At 51.9% G+C, this 27,577-nt stretch overlaps 2 protein-coding genes across 9 annotated transcripts in view; one reads left to right on the top strand and one right to left on the bottom strand.

Annotated features, from left to right (window-relative positions):
- The window catches only part of UNC45B (unc-45 myosin chaperone B), a 29,896-nt gene extending 15,198 nt beyond the window's left edge, over positions 1–14,698 (bottom strand). For 2 of the 5 annotated variants that reach the window (XM_025851547.2, XM_073879432.1), the window contains exons 1-9: positions 14,326–14,413; positions 13,803–13,970; positions 13,217–13,253; positions 11,901–12,076; positions 10,574–10,663; positions 7,698–7,865; positions 6,969–7,137; positions 4,183–4,353; positions 1,589–1,760 (exon numbers count right to left, since the gene is read on the bottom strand). In XM_025851547.2, the coding sequence (XP_025707332.1) occupies positions 1,589–1,760; positions 4,183–4,353; positions 6,969–7,137; positions 7,698–7,865; positions 10,574–10,663; positions 11,901–12,076; positions 13,217–13,253; positions 13,803–13,970 (1,151 nt within the window). In that variant the 5' untranslated portion in view covers positions 14,326–14,413. Of the gene's footprint in view, positions 1–1,588; positions 1,761–4,182; positions 4,354–6,968; positions 7,138–7,697; positions 7,866–10,573; positions 10,664–11,900; positions 12,077–13,216; positions 13,254–13,802; positions 14,093–14,325; positions 14,423–14,571 lie in introns of those variants that run through there. The other 3 variants (XM_073879430.1, XM_073879429.1, XM_073879431.1) reach the window with 3 other exon arrangements.
- A 3,427-nt stretch (positions 14,699–18,125) lies between these two features.
- NLE1 (notchless homolog 1) lies at positions 18,126–26,985 on the top strand. Of its 4 annotated transcripts, none has more exons than XM_073879427.1 (13): positions 18,126–18,175; positions 18,303–18,446; positions 19,650–19,867; positions 20,454–20,533; positions 21,318–21,394; positions 21,566–21,663; positions 21,981–22,173; positions 22,679–22,814; positions 22,951–22,997; positions 24,449–24,651; positions 25,667–25,826; positions 25,944–26,014; positions 26,630–26,985. In XM_073879427.1, exons 1-13 carry the CDS (start codon positions 18,155–18,157, stop codon positions 26,640–26,642), a joined length of 1,461 nt encoding a protein of 486 aa, XP_073735528.1. In that variant the 5' UTR covers positions 18,126–18,154; the 3' UTR covers positions 26,643–26,985. The 4 variants fall into 4 exon arrangements, with proteins under 4 accessions (XP_073735528.1, XP_025707280.1, XP_073735527.1 ...); XM_025851495.2 differs by having other exon boundaries at positions 18,149–18,184; XM_073879426.1 differs by having other exon boundaries at positions 18,149–18,184; positions 22,679–22,997; positions 24,513–24,651.
- The last annotated feature ends 592 nt before the right edge of the window (positions 26,986–27,577 follow it).

Raw genomic sequence — 27,577 nt, 5'->3', positions numbered from 1 at the left:
TCCATGTGAGGATGTCAGAGATGACAAGTTTTCTGATCTTTCCATGATCTGCCCAGGTCGGTCTGATGTGAGGGAGCAGAAGTGCATAGTGTGATGAATGGGAAGAAAGAAGGTGGTGTAGTCTGGGCAGGAGAAGGCCACACCCAGCCAGACTGGGAGACCTGGGCAAGTCCCCGTGGGGGAGAGGGTCGGCTTTGGAAGCTCAGAGAGCCCCTCCAGTTCTGACGCCCACTCCGTGCCAGGGAAGCCAGAGCCTTTCATAATCGGTCAGGGTCTGCCCTCTCGGCTCCTGCCACCCACCCCAGCCCCTGCCACAGCGCCTGGTGAAGCAGGGTGGCTTACACCCTTGGGGGGGGCCCATCTCAGGCACCTCTGCTGCAGGAGGTGACCCCACCCGTCCAGGCTCAGTGACTGATCCAGGCAGGGATGGAAGCTACGGAATGGAACAGGAGCTGACAAACTTTGGCTGCTTGGCCAAATTTGGGAGGCTGAGAATGGTTTTTACAGTTTAAAGGGGGTTTTTTTGTTTGTTTGTTTTTTGTTTTGTTTTGTTTTTCTAATAAGCAACAGAGGGCTGCACATCCCACCAAATGTAAAATATTTACTCTGGTCCTTTAGAGGAAAAGCTTGCCAGCTCCTGGAAGGGAGAAAGGAAAAGCAGAGTGTCTCCACCCTTCCCAGACCTGGGATACTTTTTAAACTTGTAGCTTCCTGAGCCACAGCCCAGACTACTGAGTCAAGCGGGGCGGGGGGGGGGTCCCAGAATTCTGAATAATTGACAAGCATGAGGATCATTGCAATAAACGGTTAAAAGATGGTGTAGCAGTGAGAAGAGAAGGAAGGGGACACATAAAGAAAAACAGAGACTCGGAGCATCTGAGTCACAGCAATGGCAGAGTGGCGGTGCAGGGACCAGAAGGCCACTGTTGAGGGTCCCAGGCTGCTGTCTAGGCTCCACGAGACCGCAGAGTGCTTAAAGTCTCGACAGCGCCAGGTCTCCGTCTCGGATAAGCTGAAATTTGTTCTTTCAACTGCAGGCGCTTGTGATAGGTTTAAAATAAGTCCAAAAATATTTCGATGCTCCTCTGTGCAACAGGTAGAGCCTAACTCTCTCCTCTGAAATGTAGACCACCCCTTATGGCTTGCTTCTCATGAAGAGAATGTGGTGGAAGTGATCGTGTGTGACTTCCAAAGCTAGGTTATAGAAGACATTGCCACTTCTGCCTTGTTCTCTCTGATTCGCTCACTCTGGGAAAGCCAGCTACCACATGGTAATGATACTCAAGCAGCCGTGGACAGGTCCACACCAGGAGGAACTGAGGCCCCCTGTCAACAACCAGCCATTAGAGCGCGCCATCTTGGAAGCAGATCTTCTAGTCAAGCCTTCAGATGATGGCAGCCCAGGCCAACATGTGCCTGTAAGTTCCTGAGAGCCCCAAAGCCAGACCCAGGCAGCCTAGCCACTCCCAAACTGCTGTCATATTGTGAAAGAATGAATGGTTACTATTACTTCAAGCTGCTAAATTTGGGGGTGATTTGTTATACAGCCATCAATAACTAACACAGAGAGTGATCCCATGAGACTCACGTGATGTACTCCTCACAGATCTTGCGGAAGTGGTCGCGCTCTGGGTCACAGCGAAGGTCATCGTAGAGCTTGTTGATGAGGATAGAGGCCAGCATGCGGGTGTTGTCGGTCAGAGGCAGGCAGGATGGCAAATCTGGAACCTGTCCCACCACCTTCAGGATCTTCCTCAGACCTGCAGGACAGATGATGGTGGATCTGCTGGCGTCTGTCCTCACAAACACACCATCTTGTTTGGTTGTCTTAACACCAGCTTCTCTCCAGTGTGCCTTTAGGCAGGACATGGCTTACCCAGAGTGAAGGGCACTGGCATGGGGCCAGGAGACCCACATTCTACACCTGACTCTGCCCCTAGGTGAACAATTCACCTCCCGCTGTGGGTGGGCCTCTACTTTCACATTTACAAAATTAAGACGAGTTGATCTCAGAGGGCTGTACAAGTGCTGACATCCTGTGGGTTGATGTATAACGTTCCTTAAATACTATCTGATATTCTCTCTTCCTCAGGCCTCATTTCTGTAAAATGGGAACCATACTTTACCTACCTCAGAGTTTGAGGACGCAATGAGATCATGTACGGAAGCCACCTGGGGCCAATCCAGACATGTCATCATCACTCAATGAACATTTACTTTTTATTTAGTAAATGCTACATTTGCTATTTATTATTACTACCTCTTCTCCTCTCTTCTGTTGAAAAATCTTCACTGACTTCCTATTACCCATTAGGCTAATCCAATCATTATATACCTGTTGAATAAATGAATGAATACGTGAATAAATAAATTAGCACCTTTTAGGAAGCGAATACTGAAATAAAGGATGCAATCCTCTCCTCAAAAAGTTCACAGTGCAATAAGGAACAGTCATATAAAGATTACAATAACCTGTGATAAGGACAGGAGGTGTGATAAGGACAGAGTTGTGACACCACAGATGGGGTAATTCGCTCCAACAAAGTTAAGAGCTGTAAGTTATTCTGAGCACTTACTATGTGCCAAGAGCTTTAGACACGTTACCTTGTTTAATCCTAACAAACCCCCCCTGGTTAAAAATCATTATTCTCATTTTTTTTTTTTTCAGAGCAGAAAAACCAAGACACGGAGAAGTCAAGTAAGTTGCCTAAGATCATGCAGCTGGTAAGTGACACAGCAAGGACACCGTCCCAGCCATGCCTGACTTCAAAGCCCATGATATTAACCGTTATGTCATGCTGCCTCTGGGACAACTGAAAGCCTGACTTCAGAGCCAGGTTTTAGGAGTGGCTCCAAGTTGGTCCGACCTTAGCTGGCGCAGGTGAGCAGGGAGGAGGAGCACTCAAGGTAGATGCTGGGAGGCATGAAACTCTGGATGCTAGGAGGCAATTAAAAGTGCTCAGCAGTATGTTTTCTGTCGTGCACACTTTACCACCCCACAGAAGCACTGGCAGGGCTGGGGAGTCATGGAAGGGGGTTGATGAACCAACCCAAACTCCCCAGCCTGGCTCTCAGAGAGAGCCACTGAATGCACCTGCTCTACCGGCCACCACCTCCCCAACCTCAGCCCCCACGCTTCCCTTCCATTCTCACCCTTGCCTTGAGCATCTCATTCCTCTTCTGCTAGAACACTCTGGACCTTGTCCTCAGCCATCACCGCCCCTCCCTGAACCCAAAAGCTCACTTGAAGTTGGATGTTCTGATGGCTCCCCAGTGCAAGTCTCCCAGACCAGCTCGTACAATGTACTCCCAATGTACTTTTTACACTAGTAAAGAGGCAGCTTTTTACTCGTGTAACAGGATTCGCGAGTCCACATTATTTTTACCCAAGAGCTCTTTATTTTGGCGCCTGGAATAACAAATATTGCTCCCCACCTGCCCTCGCCATTAACTGTGTGGTTGGACCTCGGTCCTAGTGCAGAAAGAGGTCTGTGGCTCCCCTTTGAAATACACGCGAAGAAGACCAGGACTGGGGAGGGGAGGGGAGGTGCTGAGGGAGGAGGTTTTATAAGCTCGGGTAATCTGTTATGGTACACTTTGCTGAGACCTGTGAAAACCAAACAAAAGATCCATTTCAAAAGGGTAAAGCGAATCTGAGCCTTTAGAACAAAGGATGGTCTATGCACTATTAAACCTGTGGAGTTCCTCACAGTAGATTATAAAGCCATGGGTATGACTCCCGAACAATTAAGTTGATTTGGGAGAGGTGTAACACCCTGGAGCTGACTAGATAGATAGGGACTATCTGCTAGAACCTCATTCCTGTGCTTTATATATAGGACACTTGATGTCATTTCTCCCTTCTAGGAGGCCCGTGGAGTATTTTGCCAACGCCAAGACTTCAGGAACGTTACCCCATGGTTGGGGGAGTCCTGTTTGTCTTTGGCACGGTCCCCCTTGGTGAGGTGTTTTCCAGTGTGTCTGGACATTTTCTGGGTGTGTTCAGGCCCTGAATTCAGAGCTGCGCCTTGGTCTGTATCTTCACCAGCCCCTGGTGGTTCCTAACTGCTAATGCCTTGTCCCAGGCAAGGACCACACTTTTTCTGTTTTCTGCTCAGCGCCAGAGACCCTGGTGCCCACTCAAAAGGCTGGAGTGAGCCCCCGGCCCTCCCGCCTCCTCACCGTTATCCACCACATAGATGGTACGTGAGTTGTCGTGAATGGCGAGGTCCTTCCTAGGGACATTCTTATTGAGCAGGTTCAGGGCCTGATCCCTGCCCTGGCCAGACACCTTCTTACTGACCAGCATGTCGAGCAGGTGGCTGGTGATCTGCTTCAGGTCCTTCTTGGTGTCTGAGGAAGGAGAGGACAGGGGTAAAGAGAGAGGACGGAGTCTCAGATCTATAGGACGAGCAATGGCAGAGGCTTCCAGAAGGACTCCGGAAATACGGAATCCACTGCTTCCTGGATGTTGGAATTTCCCAGGAGGGTATAGTATTGCCCATCTCACCCCCCAAAAGGGGAGAGAAGTCCCTAGACAATACCCCCAAGTGGCCCTCCAGCCACTCTGCACTGCGCCCTGACTTCTACCGCAGCTCGCGCGTACTTGAACAGCTCTGGTTCTTAGAAAGTTCCTTATTCCTAGGCATGACTGGCAGGGAGCCAGGGACACTTCATGTAGCTTTTAATAACCTGATTTAACAAAATGTTTTCCAGAAAAGAAATTCATACTCCTTACAGACATCTTACTCCCTGCAGATCCAGGCATGCCGGGAGCCTGAATTCAAGCCTCAGATGGGATGCCACATCTTCCCTGCCCACTGAGGGATTAAAAGGTAAATGCTTTTTCCTGCTTTTGCCCTGTCTGACTTCTCTACATCTTAGGGAATTTTGCTCTCATTCTAAGGTTGGAGCGAAAGGCAGACAGGGAGGCAGGCGGGCAGGGGGGAGGCAGGGAGGCAGGCAAGGAGGGAAGCAGAGAGGCAGGGAAGCAAGCAGGTAGGCAATGAGGGAGGGAGTCAGGAAAGGAGGTAGGGAGGCAGGCAGGCAGGCGGAAAAGGAAAGATCTCCCACCAATGTCATATAAATGAAGGATGAAGGTTGAGGCTATCTCTAACTGGACAAGGAAAGTCATCCGTGGACATGATAGCTTGTTTTAAGATAAGGGTGGGTCACAAGGGTGAGAGAACCAACTTATTCTGTGAGGCTCCAGACGGCAGAACTGGGCTCAGAGGGCAATGGAAGCTACAAAGAGATGGATTTGAAATCAGTATCTAGAAGAATTCTTTAGCAGAGATGTCCGGCAGCTCTCTACTTCCCAAGGACGCTGTGGCCACCAACAGAAGCACCTCTTTCAGGGTCCGCCCCTTCCACTCTGGCCCCAGGTTGGTCATGGGACTTACAGCACTCCTAGGAGCTTAAAAGCACTTGTACGTTGGGGCTGGTCCATTGAGAATGCGGCCACCATGCTTGACAGACACCCAAGCTGCCCACTAGAGAGGCCAAAAAGAGAAAAACCAGGGTGTCCTGGCCAACATGTCCTGTTCGCCACCAGCCGTACGAGCGAGGCCATGTCGGACCCCCCAGAGGTTCTAGCACAGGAAAAGAATGACTTGCTGACCATTACGACAATAAGTCAGAACCACATCAAGAACCTAGGGGGCAGCTGGGTGGCTCAGTCGGTCAAGCGTCGGCCTTCGCTCAAGTCATGACCTCAGGGTCCTGGGATCCAGCCCCTAGTGGGGCTCTCTGCTCCGCAGGGAGCCTGCTTCTCCCTCTCCCTCTGCCTGCCGTTCCCCCTGCTTGTGCTCTCTCTCCCTCTCTCTGTTAAGGAAATAAATAAAATCTTAAAAAAAAAAAAAAGACTGGAAAGACACATCTGGCAGTGATAATAATTATCTGGAGGGGGGGTTTACAGGTAGGGTTTTTTTTTTTTCATCTTTACATATTTCTAAATTTTTCCAGAATTTTCCAAGAAGTCTCTGTTACTTTTTTCTAGTTGTGCTAAAATATACATGAATAAGATTTATCATTTAACCATTTTTAAAAAGATTTTATTTATTTATTTGACAGAGAGAGAGAACACAAGGAGGTGGGGGAGTGAGGTGCAGAGGGAGAGGGAGAAGCAGACCCCCCGCTGAGCAGGGAACCCAACTGAGCCACCCAGGCGCCCCTCATTTTAACCATTTGTAAATGTCTAGCTGAGTGGCATTAAGAACATCCACATTGTTTGCTGCCATCATCACCATCCATCTCCAGAACTGTGTTATCCTGTAAAAACCAAAACTAAACCACTCATTTCCTCTTCTTCTAGCCTCAGTGATCACCCTCCTACTTTCTGTCTCCACGATTTGGACTACTCTAGATACCTCATATAAGTAGAATCAAGCAGCACTGATCTTTTTTATCACTGGCTTACTGCACTCCACATAATGTCCTCAAGGTTCATTCACGTTGTAGCCTGTGTCAGAATGTCCTTCCTCTTGAAGGCGGAATATTATTCCATTGTGTATATAGACCACATTTTATCTATCCATTCAACCCTGTGTGGACACTTGAGTTGCCTCCACTTTTATTTTTATTTTTACTTTTTTAAAGATTTTATTTATTTATTTGACACACACAGAGAGAGAGAGAGAGCACAAGCAGGGGGAGCGGCAGGCAGAGGGAGAAGGAGAAGCAGGCTCCCCGCGGAGCAGGGAGCCCGAAGTGGGACTCGATCCCAGGACCCTGGGATCATGACCTGAGCTGAAGGCAGATGCCTAACTGACTGAGTGACCCGGGCGGCCTGCCTCCACTTTTAAGTTATTGAAAATGATGCTGCCATGCCTCTTTTACTTTTATAATTAGAAAATAAATATGAAAATAAAACCAGGCCACCTCCACATACAGGGACTGAGCCGTCAGAGGAGGCAACTGACTCTCCCTGGCCCCCGCCCCTTCGACAAACACAGAGGACCGCCTCTTACCTAGAACCAGGGCTTCGTCCTTGCCTCGATGTTCCCGTTTGTCCTCCCCTGACAGAGAGTCAATGATGGCCTGGAGCAGGTTGCAGACGGCCAGAGACATCTCCTCGTTCTCCACGGCCATGAGGCCACAGATTCTGTCTATCCGGACTGCATGGAGAATCACCGTGGCCTAAACCCCCAGCAAGACCCACCATCAGCTGCCTGCCCCTCTCTTCCAGCTGCTGAGCAGGTGAGGAAGTAGGGGATGACCCTCCCCACCCTGCCCGTGCTGGAGGGAAATAAGCCCAGGCAGCCAGTGCCTCGTGGGGCCCAAGGTCTGGGAAGGCCTGTGACACAAGCCAGGCCTCTTTCCAGAGGCTGAAAGCTGGGCTGTCCGACACGGGAGCCACCTGCCACCTGGGAGCCATTGAGCACGTGCAATGTGGTGAGTCCGCATTGAGATGGGCTCTAAGTGTACAGCATACACTGGGTTTGGAAGATTTAGTATGATAAATGCCAACCATCATAGCCTTTGTATTCAGCTCTGCCTCATAAACCACTTTCAATAACCTTATCTTTGCATAAAAGCATTTCCAGCTTGAAGGGAAACGCAGAGGATCAATCTCCGTTGAAACCAGGACCATACAATCAAGGATGGGGGGGGCACACCTTAGACTTTGTATGAGGGTCTGTTTATGCCGGCCGCTCCCAGCCCACATGTCACCCTAAGCCCGAGGCCCAGGCCCTCACCCTCGCTCGGTGGCCACTGCACATGCCCGACAGGGTCCGCACGGCAGCCAGCACCAGCTCGGGCCTCTTGGTGTCCATGAGCTGCAGCAGCAGGCCCACTCCGTTGTTTTGGAAGATCATCTGAGCCCCTGCTTCTTCACGCCCTAGGACGATGAGGTTGTTGGCAGCCTGAGGCGGGAGGACACAATGAGGGTCACAGAGGAGGTGGGGGTCCCAAAGTCTTGGCCAGGGGCCGATGCAGGGGCTGGTGCAAGGACTCGATTTTCTTTTCTTTGCTTTTTAAGATTTTACTTATTTATTTATTTGAGAGAGAGCCAGCGAGAGAGAGAGAGAGAGAAAGAGAGAGAGCACGAGCAGGAGCAGAGGGGCAGAGGGAGAAGCAGGCTCCCCGATGAGCAGGGAGACGGATGACTGTGGGGCTCTATCCCAGGACCCCAGGATCATGACCGGAGCTGAAGGCAGATGCTCAACTGACTGAGCCACCCAGGCACCAGGACTGGATTTTCAAAACATCTTTATACTGGATTCTTTCCCTGTAATCAGACTCCTGGAGATGTAGCCCAAGAACATGATTCAAAAGAAGAAACAAAGTAACTTGCATAAAGCCAAACTGGATGAAATATAGTATAGCCACTGAAGTCATAAATAAAAAGATGACCCAGCAAATTGGAAAAAAAGAAAAAGAAAAACACTGGTAAGCAGAATCCAAATAGTAGGTTCACTCTGATTGCACTTACATTAAAACAAAACTGTGTATATATGCTTATGGATAAGGACTAAAAAAATGCATTAAGTGTTAAATTAATTAAACAAGGAGGCCCTTAGAATGAGTGGCTTTAATGCCCTAGCAGCTAATGTAAGCAAACACAAACGTAAGCCTATAATGTCTGAGTTAAGAAATCAAAACTTAAGGGCGCCTGAGTGGCTCAGTCGGTAAGTGTCTGCCTTCTGTACGGGTCATGATCCCAAGTTCCTGGAATTAAGCCTCATGTCCGGCTCCCTGCCCAGCCGGGAGCCTGCTTCTCCCTCTCCACCCCCCCGCTCATTCTCACTGTTTCTCTCTCTCAAATAAATAAATAAAATCTTTTTTAAAATTTTAAAAAATTAAAAAAAAAATTGAAACGTAAGAACAACCATTACAGCCGACTAGGCTTTCCCAAGTAACATAACTGCTTAAGCTATAGCCAATCAAATAATCTGGTTGCTTTGTTTCCACCTCTTTTCTATAAGTCTTTCCCCCAGCTCCTGTGGGTGGAGAGCTCCTAACCACTTCCTGTTTGGGTGCTACCCCATTTGAATAGATTTTGTCCAAATAAACTCAACATTATTAACACGCCTCAGTTTATCTTTTAACAGAAGTGTTTTTACATGGAGAATTCTTTTCCTTTAAAATTTTCCCTTGAATATGGTTTTGGCATTTGGGGTTTGTTTGTTTATCTGTTCAGGACAATCTGAAGTTACAGGGGTTCTCAGGAAGGTGGAAAGTGGTGGGCAGAGAGAGCAGGAAATGGGTCTTGAAAGTTCTGTGTGAGTACTGATTCTGCGATGTGCTAGCTGTGTGAACTTGGGCAAGTCATGGCACCTCTCTGTATTCCAGATTCCAAAATTAGGCAGTTGAGCTAGAAAGTTCCCCAATGTCTTCCCACTCTAAAGCCTTGAGGATACATATACCTTAAATGGCCCCAGACCAGGAGAGGAGACCTCAGCAGGACCTGAGAAGCTGGGGTTGGAGGAAGAACTCGTGAGGCAGGAGAAGGTAAGCAAACAGAGGAGGAGTGGAATGCTGGGGAGGAGATGGATGAGAGAATCCCAGACAAGCGCCACCAGAACCGTCGTCACTCTACCAGTCAAGGGCTTTGTACTTGTCCAGGTACATTTATCAATAACAACTCACTAAGTCCTCACAACAATTTGTTATAAAAGGTATTTGCATATTATATGGACTTATTGACCATAAAACTAACAAAAATTCCTCAGGCATTGTCTGTCAAATTCTTATAAATCAAAACATTCAGATGTTCGGGGCGCCTGGGTGGCTCAGTCGTTAAGCAGCTGCCTTCGGCTCAGGTCATGATCCCACTGGGATCGAGCCCCGCATCGGGCTCCCTGCTCGGCGGGAGGCCTGCTTCTCCCTCTCCCACGCCCCCTGCTTGTGTTCCTCTCTCACCGTGTCTCTCTCTGTCAAATGAATAGATAAAATCTTTAAAAAACAAAACAAAACATTCAGATGTTCAGTTTGTTTCCTCTGAAGAAAGACCAGAAGGGAACATTAAAAAAAAAAAAGGCAACAAATTTGGCTAAGAGGATGGTATCATGAGCAAATATTTTCATATTCAGGATGAATTTTTGCAATAATTTATAATGGAATAGAACGTTATTTTAACATGCCATTTTTAACGTTCTCAGGGTGGAAACCACGGTATGGCAAGTGAGGCACTTGCCTTGGGTGAAAATTTACAGGGACATCAAAAACCTCAGCAATCGAGATAAATAGTATCTAATGCAATATTTTAAAATATCAAAATCAATGCAATGTAACGCAAAAAAAAAAAATCCATGATGAACAAAATATCAAAAATTTAAATAAAGACTCCAACCCTGCCACATGACTCTCTCCTCCTCAGTCTCACTCTAGTCCTGGACTTTATAGCCGGAATTAGGGAATTTTCCAAAGTGCTTAAACTTTGGCTTATTTTTGTTCACTTTTTCCAAGAGGCCGCCTTCCTCCCCCTCCCTTTCCCCCCGCCCCGCCCCACCGCCAAGCAGTCTGGGAGTCGCTGTCCAGAGATAGGGGCGGGCCTGCAGCGGAAGCGGAGTTATGGGGGTGGGTGCCCCGCGTGCGCCCTCTGCTGGCCGGCCGGTTTCCCAGCACGCACCTTCTCCAGCTTGTCAGCTTCACTGTTTTCGTCCAGGAGGATCTCGAACATCTTCTGTACCCTGGAGTCCGTGGAGAACTGCACACGGAGCTGAGGAGAGAGGAGGGAGTGGGGAAGGAGGCAGGCAGGGGTCCACATTCCAGGTGGCTCAGTAAATATTAGGGTATCTCCTCGGGGCCCCTACGCTGTCACCCATTCATTCAACAAACATTTGCTGAATAACTCTTAGGTGCCAGACACTATTGCAGATGCTGGGGGGTAGAATGGTGAACAAAATCAAGTCCTTGCCCCACAAGGCTGGCAGTCTAGTTAAGTTGGCTATCCCACTGGGTCATCACAAGTCTTGGAAGGCTACAGATCATCACCCCAATTTTGCAGTCTAGTTAATAATTAGAACAGAACTAGGTGTCTAGGATCTGAAATCTGAAGCAGTTTTGAAGCATCTCTTCACACAGATTAAAACCGTTATGTTTGGATGTCTCATCCCTCACACCCCCAGCCCCAACTCCTGTGCTCTGACTCCACCATAAAATGACCCAACTGATCACCACCCCCCCTTTGTCAGCTCCTTCTGTACATCCTCCTCCTCTGTTCTGCTGGTCCACAGCCTTGCCTATTTCCATCCCGGGCTCATTTCCTCCTAGGGGGTCTCTCGTTAGCCACCTCGTCTTGGGTCACTCCTCAGTTTGTTTACACAGCCCCTGAGTCTGCACTGCGGACAGTGTGCTGGTGGCATGGGGCTGCCCCAGGCACCGAGGAGTTACTGAGTCTCGGTGCAAGGAGCTTAGTGATCAGTTACCCTCCTGCGCTTACAGAGGGGGAGCTGACACCCCAAGGGATCCCTGAGAAAATCAGTACCTAAGCCGGAACTAGGATGCAAGAGTCCTTACCTCTGATCCAAGCTCTCCCCACCCCACTCCATTTTCCTAGAAAAGATTTCCTGTTCCTCCTGGCTCCTGACTCTCTATCATTCAGCAATACCCTCTCCTCAATACTGCCTTTGTCCTCCTAGAAAGAGAGGAAGATCATGTTACATACATACTAAGTTACAATTTTTTTTTTTTTAAGTCTCCACCTGAAATTTAAGAGAGCCATGTTCTGGTCCTGGCTGGCTTGCTCCTTCAAACAAGCATCTCTGATCATTCAAAGATGGGTGGATGCGTGCATCTGCTTGGCTGTTCTACGACGCCTGCCTGTGCCAGGTGTTCACTCCATCCAAGAGTGGGGAGGAAGGGTTAGACCTCCCCTGATGGCCTGCTTCCCTAACTTGTCCCTACTAGGAGTGAGGGGAGGCAGGCCAAGGCTTGTGGGAAGGGGTCCAGCTCACCTTCTCTTGGATGCTGGTGTTGAGCCTCCTCAGTGTCTCCTGAAAGTTTTGGTTTCGTGGCTCGAGGGTGGCACAGCGCTGCACGTCCTTGAAGGCCTGGTCCAGCTTCCCCAGGTGCTCCAGTGCCTGGCATCGCCGATACAGAGCCTTGATGTCCGAGGAGTTGATGTCAATAGCTAACGAAGGAGACAGGGACGCCTCAGGGGCCTGAGCTGCAGACCACCGTCTTCCCTTCCCTGCCACTGTCCCCAGTTCCAGGGCTTCTGTGTCTTCAGTGGAGATTATCCACCCATGTGGACTCTCTGGCCCAAAGCTCCCCTTTGTCAAGGAGGCAGTAAGAATCATAGTCTCAAGGTCAGAAGGGAGCTTAAGGGCCATCTCATTTAGCGCCTGATGCTTCAGTCTCTTCTACGTCATGATCCCCGCCAAGTGCTCATCCAACGGGTACTTGCATACCTCCAGCAGTGGGGAGCTCCCTCCTTCTCAAGGCAGCCAAGCAGCTCCATCAAGAAAGCCCTTCCCTCTTCCTACCTGACATACATCTCCCTGTGAGTTTGTCCTTTTGTCCTAAGTTCAGCCCTGGAACCCCTGAGTTGAAATCCAGTCCTTCCTCCTTGTGACAGCCTCTTAGGTATTTGAAGGCAGCTCTCCATCCCACCTGGGAATTGCCTTCCCGGAGCTAAATATTGCCACTTCCCTCAACTGCTCTTCAGGGGTTGTATTTCCAGGCCCCTCTCCAGCTGCTTCCCTCCCTTCTGAACTCACTTCAGACTCTCTTTCTCCTAAAAGAATAGTAATCAGATCAGAACCCAAAAGCTGCAGCCAAGAGATGTCTTCCCATTTTGATGATGCACTTAAGCCTAAGTTGAAGCTAAAGCTAAGTTTAAAGGTTTTTGGAGTTGTTGTTGTTGATTTTAATGTTCATTTCTCCCTGGTCCCTGTGGACTGGGCTGTTGCCTCCCTCCTCCCCTCAGGGAGCCTGATCCCACAGAGTGAACTGGGCCATGCCCTAGTCCTGGGACCGCAGGAGGAGCATACCCTAATTTACAACAGAGGAGCGTGTGTCATTACCATGCCATAAGGATTTTCAGAAACATCTTTTAACAAAAGTATCTCCCTTGACCTATGATTTAATGTATAATGCAAGTTGCAAAAATGCAAAAATTTAGGGATGGCCTCTCTGGACATCTGAAGCCTGCCTACAATGCCTAGGATGACATTACGTGATCTGTAATTCCTTCAGTTGATAAAGAGCCTCTTAGACAAAACAGGGATGCTGGGGGGTGAGGGGCGGAGGTTGGGGGAGGGGCGCTCACCTCTTGAGGCATCTGAAGCCGCCTGAACGTAGCTTTCCTGAGAAAGGGGGAAGAAGAAGGAGCCGGGGTTAAAGTGGGTCCAACGCGGAGGCAGCCCGAGAGGGTTTGCTGGGGAGTTGCTGGCTGTCGGGGGCCCAAGGGCGGGCCCCTCGCTCGCTGGGCATGGAGGAGTGGATGAGCTCTGGCATTAGGCAATCTTGGGTCTGAATCTGGGCTCTGCTGCTAATTACCTGGGAGATCTTGGCAGGTTATGGAGCCCTCTGAGCCCTGAGTTTGTCATCTGCGATATGGGCACGAAACGGTAGCTAACTGGGCTGTTAGTAAGATGCCTCGAAATAACATTTAAAAACCCCTGGCGTGATGCCAGTGCCCACTAGGCTGACTCCCAACTGGAGGAATTTCTGTCTCCGGGAGGAGTGGGCCAGGCAGTGGGTCCAGGAAAGCAGTAGGAGGTGCCCTCCTCCAACCTGAGGGGTCCGGGAGAGAGGACTGGAACAATGGACAATGCCCATCAGGCTGGGGGGCTGCCTCCACACCCCTGCCTCCCAGCCCTGGCCCTCAGCCTCCCGCCCTGCCCGCTCCAGACCGTTTTCAGGCCACAGGCTGCCCGGTTCCGATAGAGTGTGGCCAGCAGTGCCTTATCCTTGGTCAGCTTCAGGGCCTGGCTATAGCTCTTCGTTGCAGCCTTGTAGTCCTGGAGCTGGAAATGCCGGTTCCCTTCCTCCTTCAGCTGCACCGCTTCGGCCTCCGCCATCTGTCAGGACAGGAGCAGCTCCGTCTGGCCAGCCCCTTACTCCAGACCCAGGGCTGGACTCCTGGCCTGAGGTCTGGAGCTCCAGGGTCTCCTCCGACCAGGATGGAAGGCGAGGGTTCTGCCTGGAAAGGACCCACCCCCATCACCCCTGAATCCATCCCCCCCAGGAGGACTTGATACATTTGCTTGGAGATCAGCATGGTTGAGGGAGTCTCAGGGTCCCTGTGCCTCCCCCTCCGTCCCTCCCAGCAGGACAGATGGCGCCAAAGGCCTGAATTCTCACTGCACGCCTTACAAGTTCTTCTCGGTCCCCCTTCTCCCTCCCCAGTCTGGGGCACCCCCCAGGGGGGCTCACTTGCTTAGAGGACAGTGCTCCTGGTCTGTTGTCCTGTGATGCTGCTCCGCTGAGCTCCCTCGTGAACCCCCGGACACCAAGCCTTAGTCTATCCCCTCCCCCACCCAAGAGGCTTTATCATCCCTGCCAGGGGCTCCAGACCATATTTGGCCACAGGGGCAGGTGCCCCTGGAGTCTGTCATTGATACTCAGGGCCCTCCCCTCCCCGGACTGGACAGTCGTTACCACGTGGGAGCGCTGACTAACCTCTGCCCCAGCGTCCTGTTCAGGGGCTGTCCTGGACTCAGGCACTCATACCACAAAGAGTGAGAGAAAGATCCAGAAAGGAGGGAGACCCCCTCCCTAGGCACAGTTATAATGCCCCTTGTCCCCGTCCACCCCAGATAAACAACCTCCTCTCCCTCCCCCCAGCTGCTGCTATTTTGGGAGCCGAGTGACAGCTGAGGGGCTGGCAGACTTAGAGCAGCTGCCCAGGTCCAGGACCAACTGGAGACTTCCAGAAATGCACTTCTGGAGGGAGGAGGGATGGAAGGGGGGAAGAGAGTTCCTTCCCCTCTTCTACTTGCCCACAAGTCCCCTATCCCTCCAGCACTCATTGCTGAAAAGGTCCTTCCTTTTCCAGAAAGACAGAGCAGCTTGCAAACGTGGTTAAGTGCAAGTGGGTGCTTTCTTTCAGTGTGCACACCTTCTCCTGCATCCACCATCTGTATGGAGTGGATGCATTCAGTCTACCTCTCCCATCACACTGGGAGCTCCCGGACGATGGGCTCTGCATATCCCCCACTAGACTACAGTCTTCTCCTTGGGCGAGAGCTGGGTCAGTCTAGGAATTCCCTGAGCCCAAGGACTGTAACCCCGCCCCCAATCCACCTGGGAACTCTCCTGTCAAGCTGAGTCTCAGAAGGGGGTCTTCCTGGGACAAAAACTGTTTTCACCACCAGAGCAGGTCTCCCCTGGGGCAGGACCTGTATCTCCCCATCTGACTGAGGGCTCCTGAGACAAATTTGAGTCTATTCCTACATGGACTCAGAACTCTTTCGCCTTCCAGTGTCTCCAAACCTGGGTCATGAGCTCCCTCCCAGGGGGGAAGAACAAAGGACAGCATCTCATGCAGTTTGGCTGTCACCCCCCCAACCCCTCAGCCTGGCACAGAGCCTGGCAGAGTCAGTGCCCAATGCGGGTCTCCTCAATGAATGAATGGAGGAATGAATAGTGTCTCCATGCTCATGCTTTGCTTCACTTACTGCCATTTTGGCCCCTCCCCGCATATATCCTCAAACCTACCCGACCAGGGCAGAGAAGTGCACTGAAGAAAAAGCATAGGTGGGTCACCCACACTGGATTCTGCTCCTCGCTCTGTAACCTTGGACACAGCTATGACTTGGACCAGTTCTACTACGCCTCTGGACCCAAGGCTCAGCCCTGATGCATATTTGTCTGATGCATGTTTATTGGCTGAATAAATACATGAATGAATGTAGGGAGGGATTCCCTGCCATCGTGGTGTCCTAAACCCTGAGCCCCATTACGGGGCAAGCTCTCTGTAGCAACGAAGTCAGGTGATAAAGGATCCTGCCACTGGCAGAAAACTCAAGTTCTCTGACTTTAAGGTCCAAGGGATCTTAGATTCAAATCCCGATTCAGGGGCACCCGGGTGGCTCAGTTGGTTAAGCATCTGCCTTTGGCTTGGGTCATGATCCTGGGGTCCTGGGATCAAGCCCCACTTCGGGTTCCCTGCTCAGCGGGGAGCCTGCTTCTCCCTCTCCCTCTGCCTGCCACTCCCCCTGCTTGTGCGCGCTCTCTCTCTTTCTCTCTGTGTCAAATAAATAAATAAAATCTTAGAAAACAAAACAATACAAAAAAAAAATCCTGATTCAGTAATTCACACCCCAACCAATTCTTAAGCATCTACTATGTGCCAGGAAGTGTGAATGACAGTGGAAGCCAAGACCACTTGTGAGGACAAGAATTTGTGTCTATTTTGTTCACTTACATATTTCGAGCGGCTATCAAAGTGTTTACACAAGGGCTCAACAATATTCATTGGATGAATGGATGAAATCATTCCATGGATCTGTGATTTCTAAATACAAAGAACACCAGGATATTTTGAAAAAACATATAATGGGGAAACATAGCATTGTTTCAGAGAAGGTTTCCTGAGTAAATGATTACATGAGTTAATACATGTAGAGTTCCTAGAACAATGTCTGGCAGAGACATTTGCTGAATGAATGCATGCATATTTCAGGCAAGACCTGAAGAATGAGGAATTGTTCCTGTCTTCGTCTGCGTGGGCTGCTGTAAGAAAACACCACAGGCAGAATGGCTGGAATAAGTGAAATTTTTGAAAAATAAGCATATTTGTTCACAGTTCTGGAGTCTAGAAGTTTAAGATCAAGGTGCCATCAACATTGGTTTCTGGTGAGGCTTCTCTTCCTGGCTTGTAGATGGCCACATTTTCACTGTCTTCACATAGCCTCTTTTCTGTGTGAGGAGGAGGCGTGGGGCAGAGAGAGAGGGGGAAAGAGACAGAGCGGGAGAGATATAAGAGATATCTCTTATAGGGACGCCAATCCTATCGGACTAGGGCTCCACTCTTATGCCCTCATTTAGCCTTTATTACTCCCATATAGGCTCTATCTCCAAATACAGCGACCCTGGGGGTTAGGGCTTCAACTCACGAATTTGGGGGGGGGGCGGATACAATTCAATCCATAAGAGTTCCAGACAGAGAAATCTGCAAGTACAAAGGCACTGATGCAAGAAGGGTCATGCCTTGGAAGAACTAAGAAAAAGCCAGAAGAATTCGATCTTAAAGAGAGAGGAGTGGCTGGACAGGTAAGTAAGGCTGAGTGGAGCATCATAAGGAGTTTGACCTTTGTCCTGCTTATAATGGGAGCCACTGTAGGGTTTTAGGGTGGACAGTGACCCACCAGATCTTTGGTTTGAAAACATCACCCTGGTTGCAGTGTGGAGGATGCTCAGGAAGATGCAAGAGTGGAAACAGGGAGGCGAGTGAAGAGGCTGTTGTATGCAATCACAGTGACTCAGGCCAGAGTGTGAGAGAGGAGATGGGGAGAGATTCGGGACAGGTTAAGGAGGTCAGATTGACAGAGCTTGAGACCCCTGGGATGTGGGCAGAGCTCCAAGGAAGATCCCAGGTTTCTGGTAAGAGCCCCCATGTTAGCTGGTCTCTGCCTCAGCTCCTCATCTGTAATGTGGGGCCAGAAGGGTTTTTGTGAGGATTAAATGAGTTACATGGGTAAAGCACTTGGAACAACGCCTAACACGTTGCTGTCATTCCCATCATAGTTGCTATTGCTTTACAGTGTTGAAAACTGTAGACACTTTTTGCTTTTGCACTCAAGAATTATGAACTGATTTGATCCATTTTAAAAAACAGTAATTTCCGCCTTCAAGCGAACAGGCTCTGGTTTTGTAAGCCGCCCCTGCAAGGTTGCTGCTGCCAAGCCAATTCAGTCTTCCGCCATTTCCTGTCTCTTGAGTTTGGGGAAAATGAATAAACCGCTCAGAGCCTCGATTTCCCCATCTATGAAGTGGGGCAAAAATCCCTGTTCTACAGAGACCAAAGGCCGTTCGTATCCCGCACTGCACTGGGAGGGCCTGAATGGGGCGACGGCCACCTGTCCAATGGGAGGCTGTGGAGGGAGGTACCAGATGCGCCCGCCGCCACGCCGGGCCGCGCACGGCGTGACACTTCCCCTCCGCCACACCAGGGGGCGATGTCGCGGCCTGCCGCCCCGCCCGAACCCGGGGGCGGCGCTCCGTCCCGCCAGAGTCTTTCTCCTCCACGTGTGGACGCGGGATGGCGGCGGCGGCGGCGGCGGCGGTGGGTGTGCGTGAGTGCGGGCGTGGGCACTCGAGTCCGGGGTCCCCGAGGCCAGAGGGAGGCGGCAGTGGGGGCTTTCCGGCCGGGCGGCGTGGCTGACCCCCCGACGCGCTTGTGCGCGCAGGATGAGGCGGCGGCGCGCGACGTGCAGCGGCTGCTGGTGCAGTTCCAGGATGAGGGCGGGCAGCTGCTGGGCTCCCCGTTCGACGTGCCCGTGGACATCACCCCGGACAAGCTGCAGCTCGTGTGCAACGCGCTGCTGGCCCAGGTGAGCGGCGGCCCGGGCGGGCGGCCCTGCCCTGGTCCGGCCCGCAGGGCATCGGGAGACCCAAGGTCTGGGGTTCGGGGGTCCCACTGCTCAGCGACAGTGGGTGAACCACCCTGGCGCCTCGTCCGTGGCAGGGCCACCTACTTCGGGGGAGAGTCAGGAGATCTAATCAGTGACAGCGCTTTGCGCGCCATCAGGGTCCATCTGGGGAAAGAGACCGCATTTTGAACGCATTGGGTGCATCGTCAAATTCCTCGACACAGCTCCCCGTTAATATCCCCATCTTACAGGGCGGCCCAGAGGCATTCAGTGATTTGTACTGTGCTGCGCAGTAGGTGGTAGATTTGGAATTGGAACTCCCGAATGTCAGATTCAAAACCCTTGCTCTTCTAAGCCAGTGTTTATCAAAATGCTGGGGCTTAAAAACACAGTACCTGGACCCCACCCCAGATTTACTACACCAAGACTCTGGGAGTGAAGCCGAGTCTGCATTTTTTCTTTTCTTTTCTTTTCTTCTTTCCTTTCCTTTCCTTTTCTTTCCCTTCCCTTCCCCTTCTTTTCTTTCTTCTTTTTCTTTTAGATTTTATTTATATTTATTTGAGAGAAAGAGCGCACAAGCAGGGAGGGGGGCAGAGGGAGAAGCAGGCTCCCCGCTGAGCAGAGAGCCTGAGGTGGGGCTCCATCCCAGGACCCCGGGATCATGACCTGAGCCGAAAGCGGATCCTTCACCAACTGAGCCACCCAGGTGCCCCCAGAGTCTGCATTTTCAACCAGTTTTTTCGATGCTGCTTATACATCATAGGGCATGGTGTGGTGGTTTAGAAAACACTGCATAATTCTGTATATGAACACTAATTCAGGACTTTAATTTTTTTTCTGAAGCACTTAAATTAGTCATTAGCAATAAGACATTGGGCTAATTACTTGTAGCTGCTCTGAGCCTCAGTTTTCTCATCTGTCAAGTGGGAGTATTGATGCCTACCTCCCAGGGTTGTTGTGAGATGCAGATAAAGGATTTTAAAGTATTATGTAAGTGTCCTGCAGTTACTCTTTGAGGATAAAAAAGGCCTTGCTCAGTGGGCATGGTGGGTGGTATCCCAAACAGTGGCTGAAAAGAATAAAGCTTCACCTGCCCACAGCTCAGTGGGGAGTGTTCCTGCCTGTCCTTTGATGGAGGAGTTGCTCTTTGCCATTGCCCTCCAGGAGGATCCCTTGCCACTGGCTTTCTATGTCCATGATGCCGAGATCATCTCGTCACTGGGGAAGACGCTGGAGTCCCAGGCAGTGGAGACAGAGAAGGTCCTTGACATCATCTACCAGCCACAGGCCATCTTCAGGGTCCGTGCTGTGACCCGCTGCACTAGCTCTTTGGAAGGTCACAGCGAGGCGGTCATTTCTGTGGCTTTCAGCCCCACGGGAAAGTAAGGACAGCTGCAGAATCGTGGAGTGGAGTGTGGGAGTGCAGCCTCTTGCTGGGGTGGGGAGGGCACCCCAAGTTACAATCAATAGGACCTCAGGCTGCCTATCATAGACCTGAGCTCTGGGCACAAATTGCAGGTTAGGGACATCCCCGGTGGGGTTTGTCCTTGAAGGACACCCACCTTGGAAGAATCCTTCCTGGACTTGATCTCAGGAGAGCTGAGCTGCGAGCTCCCTAGCTGGGTGACCCGGACAAGTCACTTTGTGATTTAATTCATCATCTGTGAAACTGAGTTTCTTTGGTTTTTGCAATCATAACGAGGATAATGAGCAGCTTCAAACCTGGTTATAGCTGTGGCCATTCCTTTTAGAAAAGGAAGAGGAGAGAAATGGCCACCTGGGGTTCTTCTCCCAGATGGGATCAGTGTTACATTTCTCCTTCTCAGAGGAGAGAGAAAAGTCCAGCCCCAGATTCTATGCCCAGAAGACAGTTGAACAGGCGGCAGAAACGCACATGTGCAGTGTTCTGGTGTAGGCCCGACCCCTTGGCCCCACTGCAGAGGTCAGGTGGCCTCTCTTCTTCCCCAGGTACCTGGCCAGTGGCTCCGGAGACACCACTGTGCGCTTCTGGGATCTCAGCACCGAGACACCGCATTTCACATGCCAGGGTCAGTACGCACTTAGCTCTGTAGGGGGACTTAACCCAGTGGCGGATGCGCAATCATTTACTCAGGCCCTTTAGTTCCTGAGGAGGTCCAGAGCTGATTCAGCCCCTTCATGGCCAGTTAGCAGCGGCCTGTTTCTAGGTTGAGACCGCACCTTTGAGCAGGCTACGTACAAACTGGACCAGAGAGTTCAGTGTGGGTTGTGGGTTGTGCTGATGGCTGGTAGCAAGGAGAACCTGACTTACATCCAGCCTCTACCACAGTGGTTCTCAAACTTGAGCACTTGACCATGCATCAGAATCACCTGGGAGGCTTGGTTAACATACAGATTGCTGGGCCCCACCCCTAGAGTTTTGGTCTCCTTAGTTCTGAGATGCGGCCTGAGAATTTGCATGTCAAGCTCCCAGCTGGTGCTGATGCCTCCGGCCAGGTGATCTCGTGTATGTAGGGCGTGCCCCCCAAGCTTCAGTTTTATCATCTGAAAAATTGGGAATCGTTCCTGCTCCATACTTTAGAGCTATCATGAGAATTATAAGGGATGATGTGTGCAAACGCTTCATACCATGTATCGTGTAAGGAATTATTAGAAAGTGGAAGTATTATCTATGCAGCAGGATGCATGTCTTTAGCACTTGGGGTAGAGTCTCCCTTTGCCTAGAAAGCCTCATCTCTCCTTTGGTTCGACTGCTCATTTATTCAGGGACTAGTTGAGAAGTGCCAGGCACTGCTAGGCACTGGGAATAAAGACAGATGTGCTCCCTCCTTTCTCCCTCCCCTGCTTTCCTAGGACACAGACACTGGGTGCTTAGCATATCCTGGTCCCCAGATGGCAAGAAGCTGGCCTCAGGCTGTAAGAATGGCCAGGTAGGTGGTGGTCAGGGTAACTAGGCAGGGACTCTGGGCTCCCTTCCTAGCAGTTGGGTCAGATCAGGTTCTGGGGTCTTAGGGAATGATGGGTTGGGGCCAGTGGGCGGTGACCTGCGGTGGCCCAGGGACAGTTCGGGGAGGGTTATTGAGTAAGCTTCTGTCCTTCAGATTCTCCTGTGGGACCCAAGCACAGGGAAGCAGGTGGGCAGGGCCCTGGCTGGCCACAGCAGGTGGATCACGGGCCTGAGCTGGGAGCCCCTCCACGCGTAAGTGATACTGATGGAGCTGGGGGCGGGAATGAGGAGCTAGGGGCTCAAAACTGTCCTCTCCCCTGCTGAGGGGGCAAGATGGCCAGCCTGACCAACAGGAATGGTATGGCAGGCAGTGGGGCAAGTCTTCCAAGCGTGTGGTTGCTGCTTGAGAGGGGGCTGCTCATCATGGGGCCTGAGAGCTGCCTTGCAATGCAGCTTGATCTTGGGGTCAGGAAGCCTTCGCATCATTGTCCCTGGCCCTCGAGCTGAACATGGGGACGTGCTGTGGGCATTGCCAGGTCGGAAGTGAGGTCACATGTCCCCCTCTGCAGGAACCCGGCGTGCCGCTATGTGGCCAGCAGCTCCAAGGATGGCAGCGTGCGGGTCTGGGATACAACTGCAGGCCGCTGTGAGCGCATCCTCACTGGGCATACGCAGTCAGTCACCTGTCTCCGGTGGGGAGGGGACGGGCTTCTCTACTCTGCCTCCCAGGACCGCACCATCAAAGTCTGGAGGGCTCATGATGTAAGAGCCGGGAGGGTCCAGAACCCAAGCCTGGGGGCATCTCAGGCCACGGGATGCTGGGGCTAGAAGGCAGGTTGGCCAGTGGGTCCTGAGGTCCAGGTCGGGGAGGCACTTCGGGAATGGTGGGTCCTGTGGTTGGTGCTGCATGATAGTGGAGGTTCCAGTGTACATTAGCACGGGCCAGACGTTCCTGCTCTAGGAAGCCTGTTAGCTTTATGGAACCTGCTGTACCCCAGAGTTACTTGACTGGAGCCCATGTATTCCCACATACTTCACTTCCTTCCCATGAAGCATGCTTTCAGAAACCATGATCTGGCCCAGTACACTCATCTCAGACATGAGGAGAGACTTGAGCCCAGAGGGGTGATTCGATTAAGATCACAATGAATGAGGGTCCTGATTCTGAGTCCCGCATCACTGTCTTCTGGGGCTAACCTGGGGGTACTGGTTCCCTAGGGTGGAGAGTGGGGCGGGAGTGTGTCTGACCTGACTTCCTCTGCCCTAGGGTGTGCTGTGCCGGACTCTGCAAGGCCACGGCCATTGGGTGAATACCATGGCACTCAGCACTGACTACGCCCTGCGTACAGGCGCCTTTGAGCCCGCCGAGGCCTCGGTTAACGCCCAAGACCTCCAAGGGTCCTGTGAGTGGGCGGGAAGGAGCCACTTCTCTGGCTTAATGTGCGAGATTTGGACCTGGGCCGGGGTGTTTGCTGTTGGCGTGGGATTTTCTAATCGGTCACCTCGTCTCCTCCTCTCCCCTCCGGTACCTGGCCACAGTGCAGGAGCTGAAGGATGGGGCTCTGAGGCGATACAACCTGGTGCGGGTGAGTATGAGCCAGCCACCAGCATGCCCAGCTCTGTACTCGTCCCCCACTGGTCCCTGAAACACTGCAGATACCCAGGTCCCTCCCCCCTTTCCTTTTCCAGAAAGTTCTTCGTGATAATCCTAGTTTACACTCCTAAAATCTTAACACATAGGGATCGTTTTAATGATTTTGTTTCATTTATTTGCTTATCTATTTATTGCACTTTCTCTTTTTTTTTTAAGATTTATTTGAGAGAGAGAGTGCAAGCATGAGCAGGGGGAGGGGCAGAGAGGGAGAGAGAGAATCTCAAGTAGTCTCCTTGCTGAACATGGAGCCTGACACGGGGCTTGATCTCACAACCCCAAGGTCATGACCTGAGCTGAAACCGAGAGTGGGACACTCAACCAACTCAGCCACTCAAGTGTCCCTCTTTTTTTTTTTTTTTTAAAGATTTTATTTATTTATTTGACAGAGACACAGCAAGAGAGGGAACACAAGCAGGGGGAGTGGGGGAGGGAGAAACAGGCTTCCTGCTGAGCAGGGAGCCCAATGAGGGGCTCGATCCCAGGACCCCGGGATCATGACCTGAGCTGAAGGCAGACACTTAATGACTGAGCCACCTAGGCGCCCCTCAAGTGTCCCTCTTTTTAACTTTATTTAAAGTAACACATTTAAGGGCACCTGGCTCAGTCGGTTAAGCGACTGCCTTCAGCTCAGGTCATGATCCTGGAGTCCCGGGATCGAGTCCCTCATCGGGCTCCCTGCTCGGCAGGGAGTCTGCTTCTCCCTCTGACCTTCCCCCCCCTCGTGCTCTCTCATAAATAAATGAATAAATCTTTAAAAAAAAAAAAAACACATTTATGGGGTCCAAGGGTCAAAGAACACAAAAAAGTAGGTAGTGAAAAAGTCTCCCATCTCTGTGCCCTTCCATTCCTTCTGGAAGTATCCTGTGCCGCTAGTATCCCGTGTTTCCTTCCAGAGACTTCATACTTACACATGCATACAAACCCACATACAAAATCCTTTTTTCTTTTGAGAGGGAGAGGGAAGGGGGTGGTTTGCAGAGGAGAGAGAGAATCTTAAGCAGGCTCCACGCCCAGCACAGACCCATCTCAGGGCTTGATTCTACGACCCTGAGATCATGACCTGAGCCGAAATCAAGAGTCGGACACTTACCCAACTGAGCCACCCAGGTGCCCCAATCCTTCCCTTTTTTAACACACTATTCTGTACCTTGCTTTTTCTTGTAATTGTGTACAGTGGTTGAAACCATTCCATGTGCATAAAGCTTCGTTTTGGGGGCAGTGACTTGCCAGGGATCCCGTGTGAGTTGGTAGCTGGCCAGGCCTCATTTCTCCTAGCGCTGGCCTTTGTGCTGGTGTGGGGTAATCAGTGGTGTGTTTGCTGCCAAGGTCGGGCTTTCCTGTTTGAGGCCACATCCAACGCGGTGTGCTTTCTGCCTCTCCTAGGGCCAGGGCCCAGAGAGGCTGGTGTCTGGCTCAGACGACTTCACCTTATTCCTGTGGTCCCCAGCAGAGGACAAGAAGCCCCTTGCACGGATGACGGGACACCAGGCCCTCATCAACCAGGTGCTCTTCTCCCCTGACTCCCGCATTGTCGCCAGTGCCTCCTTCGATAAGTCCGTCAAACTGTGGGACGGCAGGACGGGCAGGTGAGTGAGGGCCTGGAGAGGAAGGGCCCTAGTCCTCTGGAAGGAGCTTGGCTCTTTCACTTCCTGGCTGTGTGGCCTTCGCAAGCATCTAGACTTTCTGAGCCTTTGTTTCCTCTTTTGTAATATGCAGACCCTACCTCTCAGCTTCGTTTCCAGGGTTAAATGAGATGGTATATTTAGGACTGGCAATAAATGGGCACTGAAATGCTAGCTCCTTTCACGTCAAAGGAGAGAAATGATCTTAAGACGGCCAGGCATGTGGCCGAAGTGTAGGTTTGAGGTGTAATTATTTCCTGGCCCTCCTAAAAGCGTGGTCCACACACCGGCAGCTGCAGCCGCATCTGGGAGCTCGATAGCAATGCAGAACCTTGGGCCCCACCCTGACCTTGTGAATCAGAATCTGCATTTGCATAAGGTCGCCAGGTGGTTCCGCTCCCATTAAAGTCTGAGAAGCACTGGTGTAATGAGGCACCGTGGGCTTGAGGTTAATGAGGTCATAGGAGAGACAGGGGCATGGGCAAGAAGAGAACAGGGATGAGGGAGACCCTTGCTGGGGCCACATGGCAGCCCTTGTTTTTCAAGACAGGAAGCGGGGTCCCAGAGAGGCCTAATCTTGTCCAAATAGACATAGCTCATCTGTATTGCTCTGAAAGTTCCAGGTGGGCCTGGCCCCCTTACTCCATGCCACCTGCCAGCAGGCAACTTGTGCTAGGGGGGTATCAGACAAGATGGGCTAAGCAGGTGGCTCCGTTGGATTCTAAGTCATGCAAAGTTGTCCAGGTACAGAGGCCTGGCAAGAGGCATTCTAGAAGCAGCTCATTTGGAAAAGTTTTATAAAATCGTTATGACCTTGGTAATGATCACACTGGGGTAGGGGCTAGGCAGTGAGGTTTTGTAAACGTTCCCCGGTAATTCTCATGGGCAGCTAAGGTTGAGAACCACTGCTGTGGGCGTAGGGGCCCCCTTCAGACATGTTTGAAGACCTAATGCCCATCATCACCTTTTCCTGGCCCAGGTACCTGGCTTCCCTGCGTGGCCATGTGGCTGCTGTGTACCAGATCGCGTGGTCAGCCGATAGCCGGCTCCTGGTCAGCGGCAGCAGCGACAGCACGCTGAAGGTGTGGGATGTGAAGGCGCAGAAGCTGGCTGCGGACCTGCCAGGCCATGCAGATGAGGTATGGCTGGACCCTTGTGAGCAGAGGTGGGGTGGGCGGTGGGCTTGAAGCCTGGCCCTCCTGCCCCCCCCCACCCTCCTCACTGACGTGCCTCCCCCAACCCCCACCCCGGGTTAGGTGTATGCTGTCGACTGGAGTCCAGATGGCCAGAGGGTGGCAAGTGGTGGCAAGGACAAATGCCTCCGGATGTGAGTGTGTGCTTGGCTCTCCTGCCATTAAGTCGGTCACTCTGCATCTTTCCCTTCAGGTGGAGAATTCTAAGGGCTCTCCAGGGGCCGAAGACTGTGTGGCATCAGGTTCTCTTGGTGGTTAAAAGGGAGGGCGGCGGAATTACAGGGATTATGGGAGATCCTGACGGTGCTCTCCAGGGGGCAAGCCCAGGGGCCCTCCAGCAAGAGGCAGTGTAGTTCTCAGTTCCAGTCCTGGCTCTGGCTTTTCACTGCGAAGTCTTAGCGTGGTTCACCTGCCTCCTGGGAATTACCAAGCCTTGGTAGACGGGACGTTCCAAGATGGGAGGTGAACACACTTGGGAAGCTGAAGCGTGTGTACTTGTAGAGAATAGTTGTTGTTTGCCATTAGATGCCCCCAGTGGACATCCGAGCAGCCAGGCCCTGGGATGAGGTCTTGGCCGGGGCAGGCAGTGGGTGCACCTGAGTTTGGGTAGTTAGAGCAGAGATGGTAGCCAGGCTCTTGATGATTGAGTGAACCACAAGCTCTCCCCTGTCGTAGACTCCTGGGGACTATATGGCAGCCTCCCTTTCCCAAGATGGGATCCCCATGCTGTTCCCTCCCCTTCTGCACAGATGGAGGAGATGAGAAATCCCAAGTTCTCTGGGACCCCCACCTGGACCTGCCGCTGCCAGCCGCCTGCCCTGACACAGACCCAAGGCCAGGGTGGTGACCCTGCAAATGAGCATGGCCTGCTGCCCTTGAACAGCCCCCAGTGGGGTCCCTCCCCAGAGCAGGAGAGCGGAGGTCACGGGGGGACTACCAGTGAGCTCAGCCGTTGGCTATCACTCTGTACCTCGCTGGTGGTGGGGGGGCCACGCAATGACTGGAGCCCTGCTGCTGCCCCTTCTCCTTTCCTAAGTGTTCTTTTTACTCAGCGTCAGACCCGAGATTCTGTGACCTAATTAAATCACTTCTGTTTTGTGTGTTCGGGTTGTCGTTCCGTGTCCTAGAATCCCAAGGCTCACCTGAGGACTATGCTAAGTCAATTTGTCTAACCCTTCCCTCTGGGCTGCACCAAAACCCTGCTGACCCCGAAGTTGCCTTTCGTCTCTTTCCCCCGTGCCTACGAGGGAGAGGCTGGTGGAGGCTGGGGAGGCCGGCTGAAGCCCAGGAGAGTGGCCAGAGGAAAACCTGAGCCTGCGCTGTCCAGTGTGGTGGATGCCAGCCACATGCGCGGGCTCCGTTTCCCCGGACGGCTAGGAATGCAGTGTTGCGACGCTGGCGTACGGCTGGGACAGCACGGATCAGACCACCTCCGTCACTGTAGGGAGCTGTGCGGGCCAGGGCGGCTCAAGGGCTGCTCTCCTCCGCGCCTCTCCCACATGGCACACCTCTCAAGGTCCCGCAGTGCGGCGGGCACTGTGCTGGGCTCTCAGGGTACAGAGCGGAAGGCAACAGCTGTCCCGGCTGTCCCGGAGCGTGCAGGGGTGAGAGCTGCAGCAGCAGGAGGTGTGGCGTGACAGGGGACAATGGTTCTTTGGCCCAGGACGGCTTTCATGGAATGAAGGGAATCCCTACCG

The sequence above is a fragment of the Callorhinus ursinus genome, unplaced genomic scaffold (genome assembly GCF_003265705.2).
Source record: "Callorhinus ursinus isolate GAN/ISIS: 27379988/994484 unplaced genomic scaffold, GSC_fseal_2.0 scaffold34, whole genome shotgun sequence".
Taxonomy (NCBI): Eukaryota; Metazoa; Chordata; class Mammalia; order Carnivora; family Otariidae; genus Callorhinus; species Callorhinus ursinus.
The sequence above is the reverse complement of the archived record's forward strand: the minus strand, read 5'-3'. Positions and strand labels throughout refer to the sequence as shown.

Excerpts from the sequence above, each read along its gene's own strand:
- NLE1 (XM_073879426.1), top strand. The coding sequence starts at position 18,155 with ATGGCGGCGGCGGCGGCGGCGGCGGTGGGT. Across the intron at positions 18,185-18,302 it reads CGGCGGCGGCGGCGGTGGGT|GATGAGGCGGCGGCGCGCGA; the intron begins GTGCGTGAGTGC and ends TTGTGCGCGCAG. Across the intron at positions 22,998-24,512 it reads GGCGATACAACCTGGTGCGG|CAGAGGACAAGAAGCCCCTT; the intron begins GTGAGTATGAGC and ends TGTGGTCCCCAG.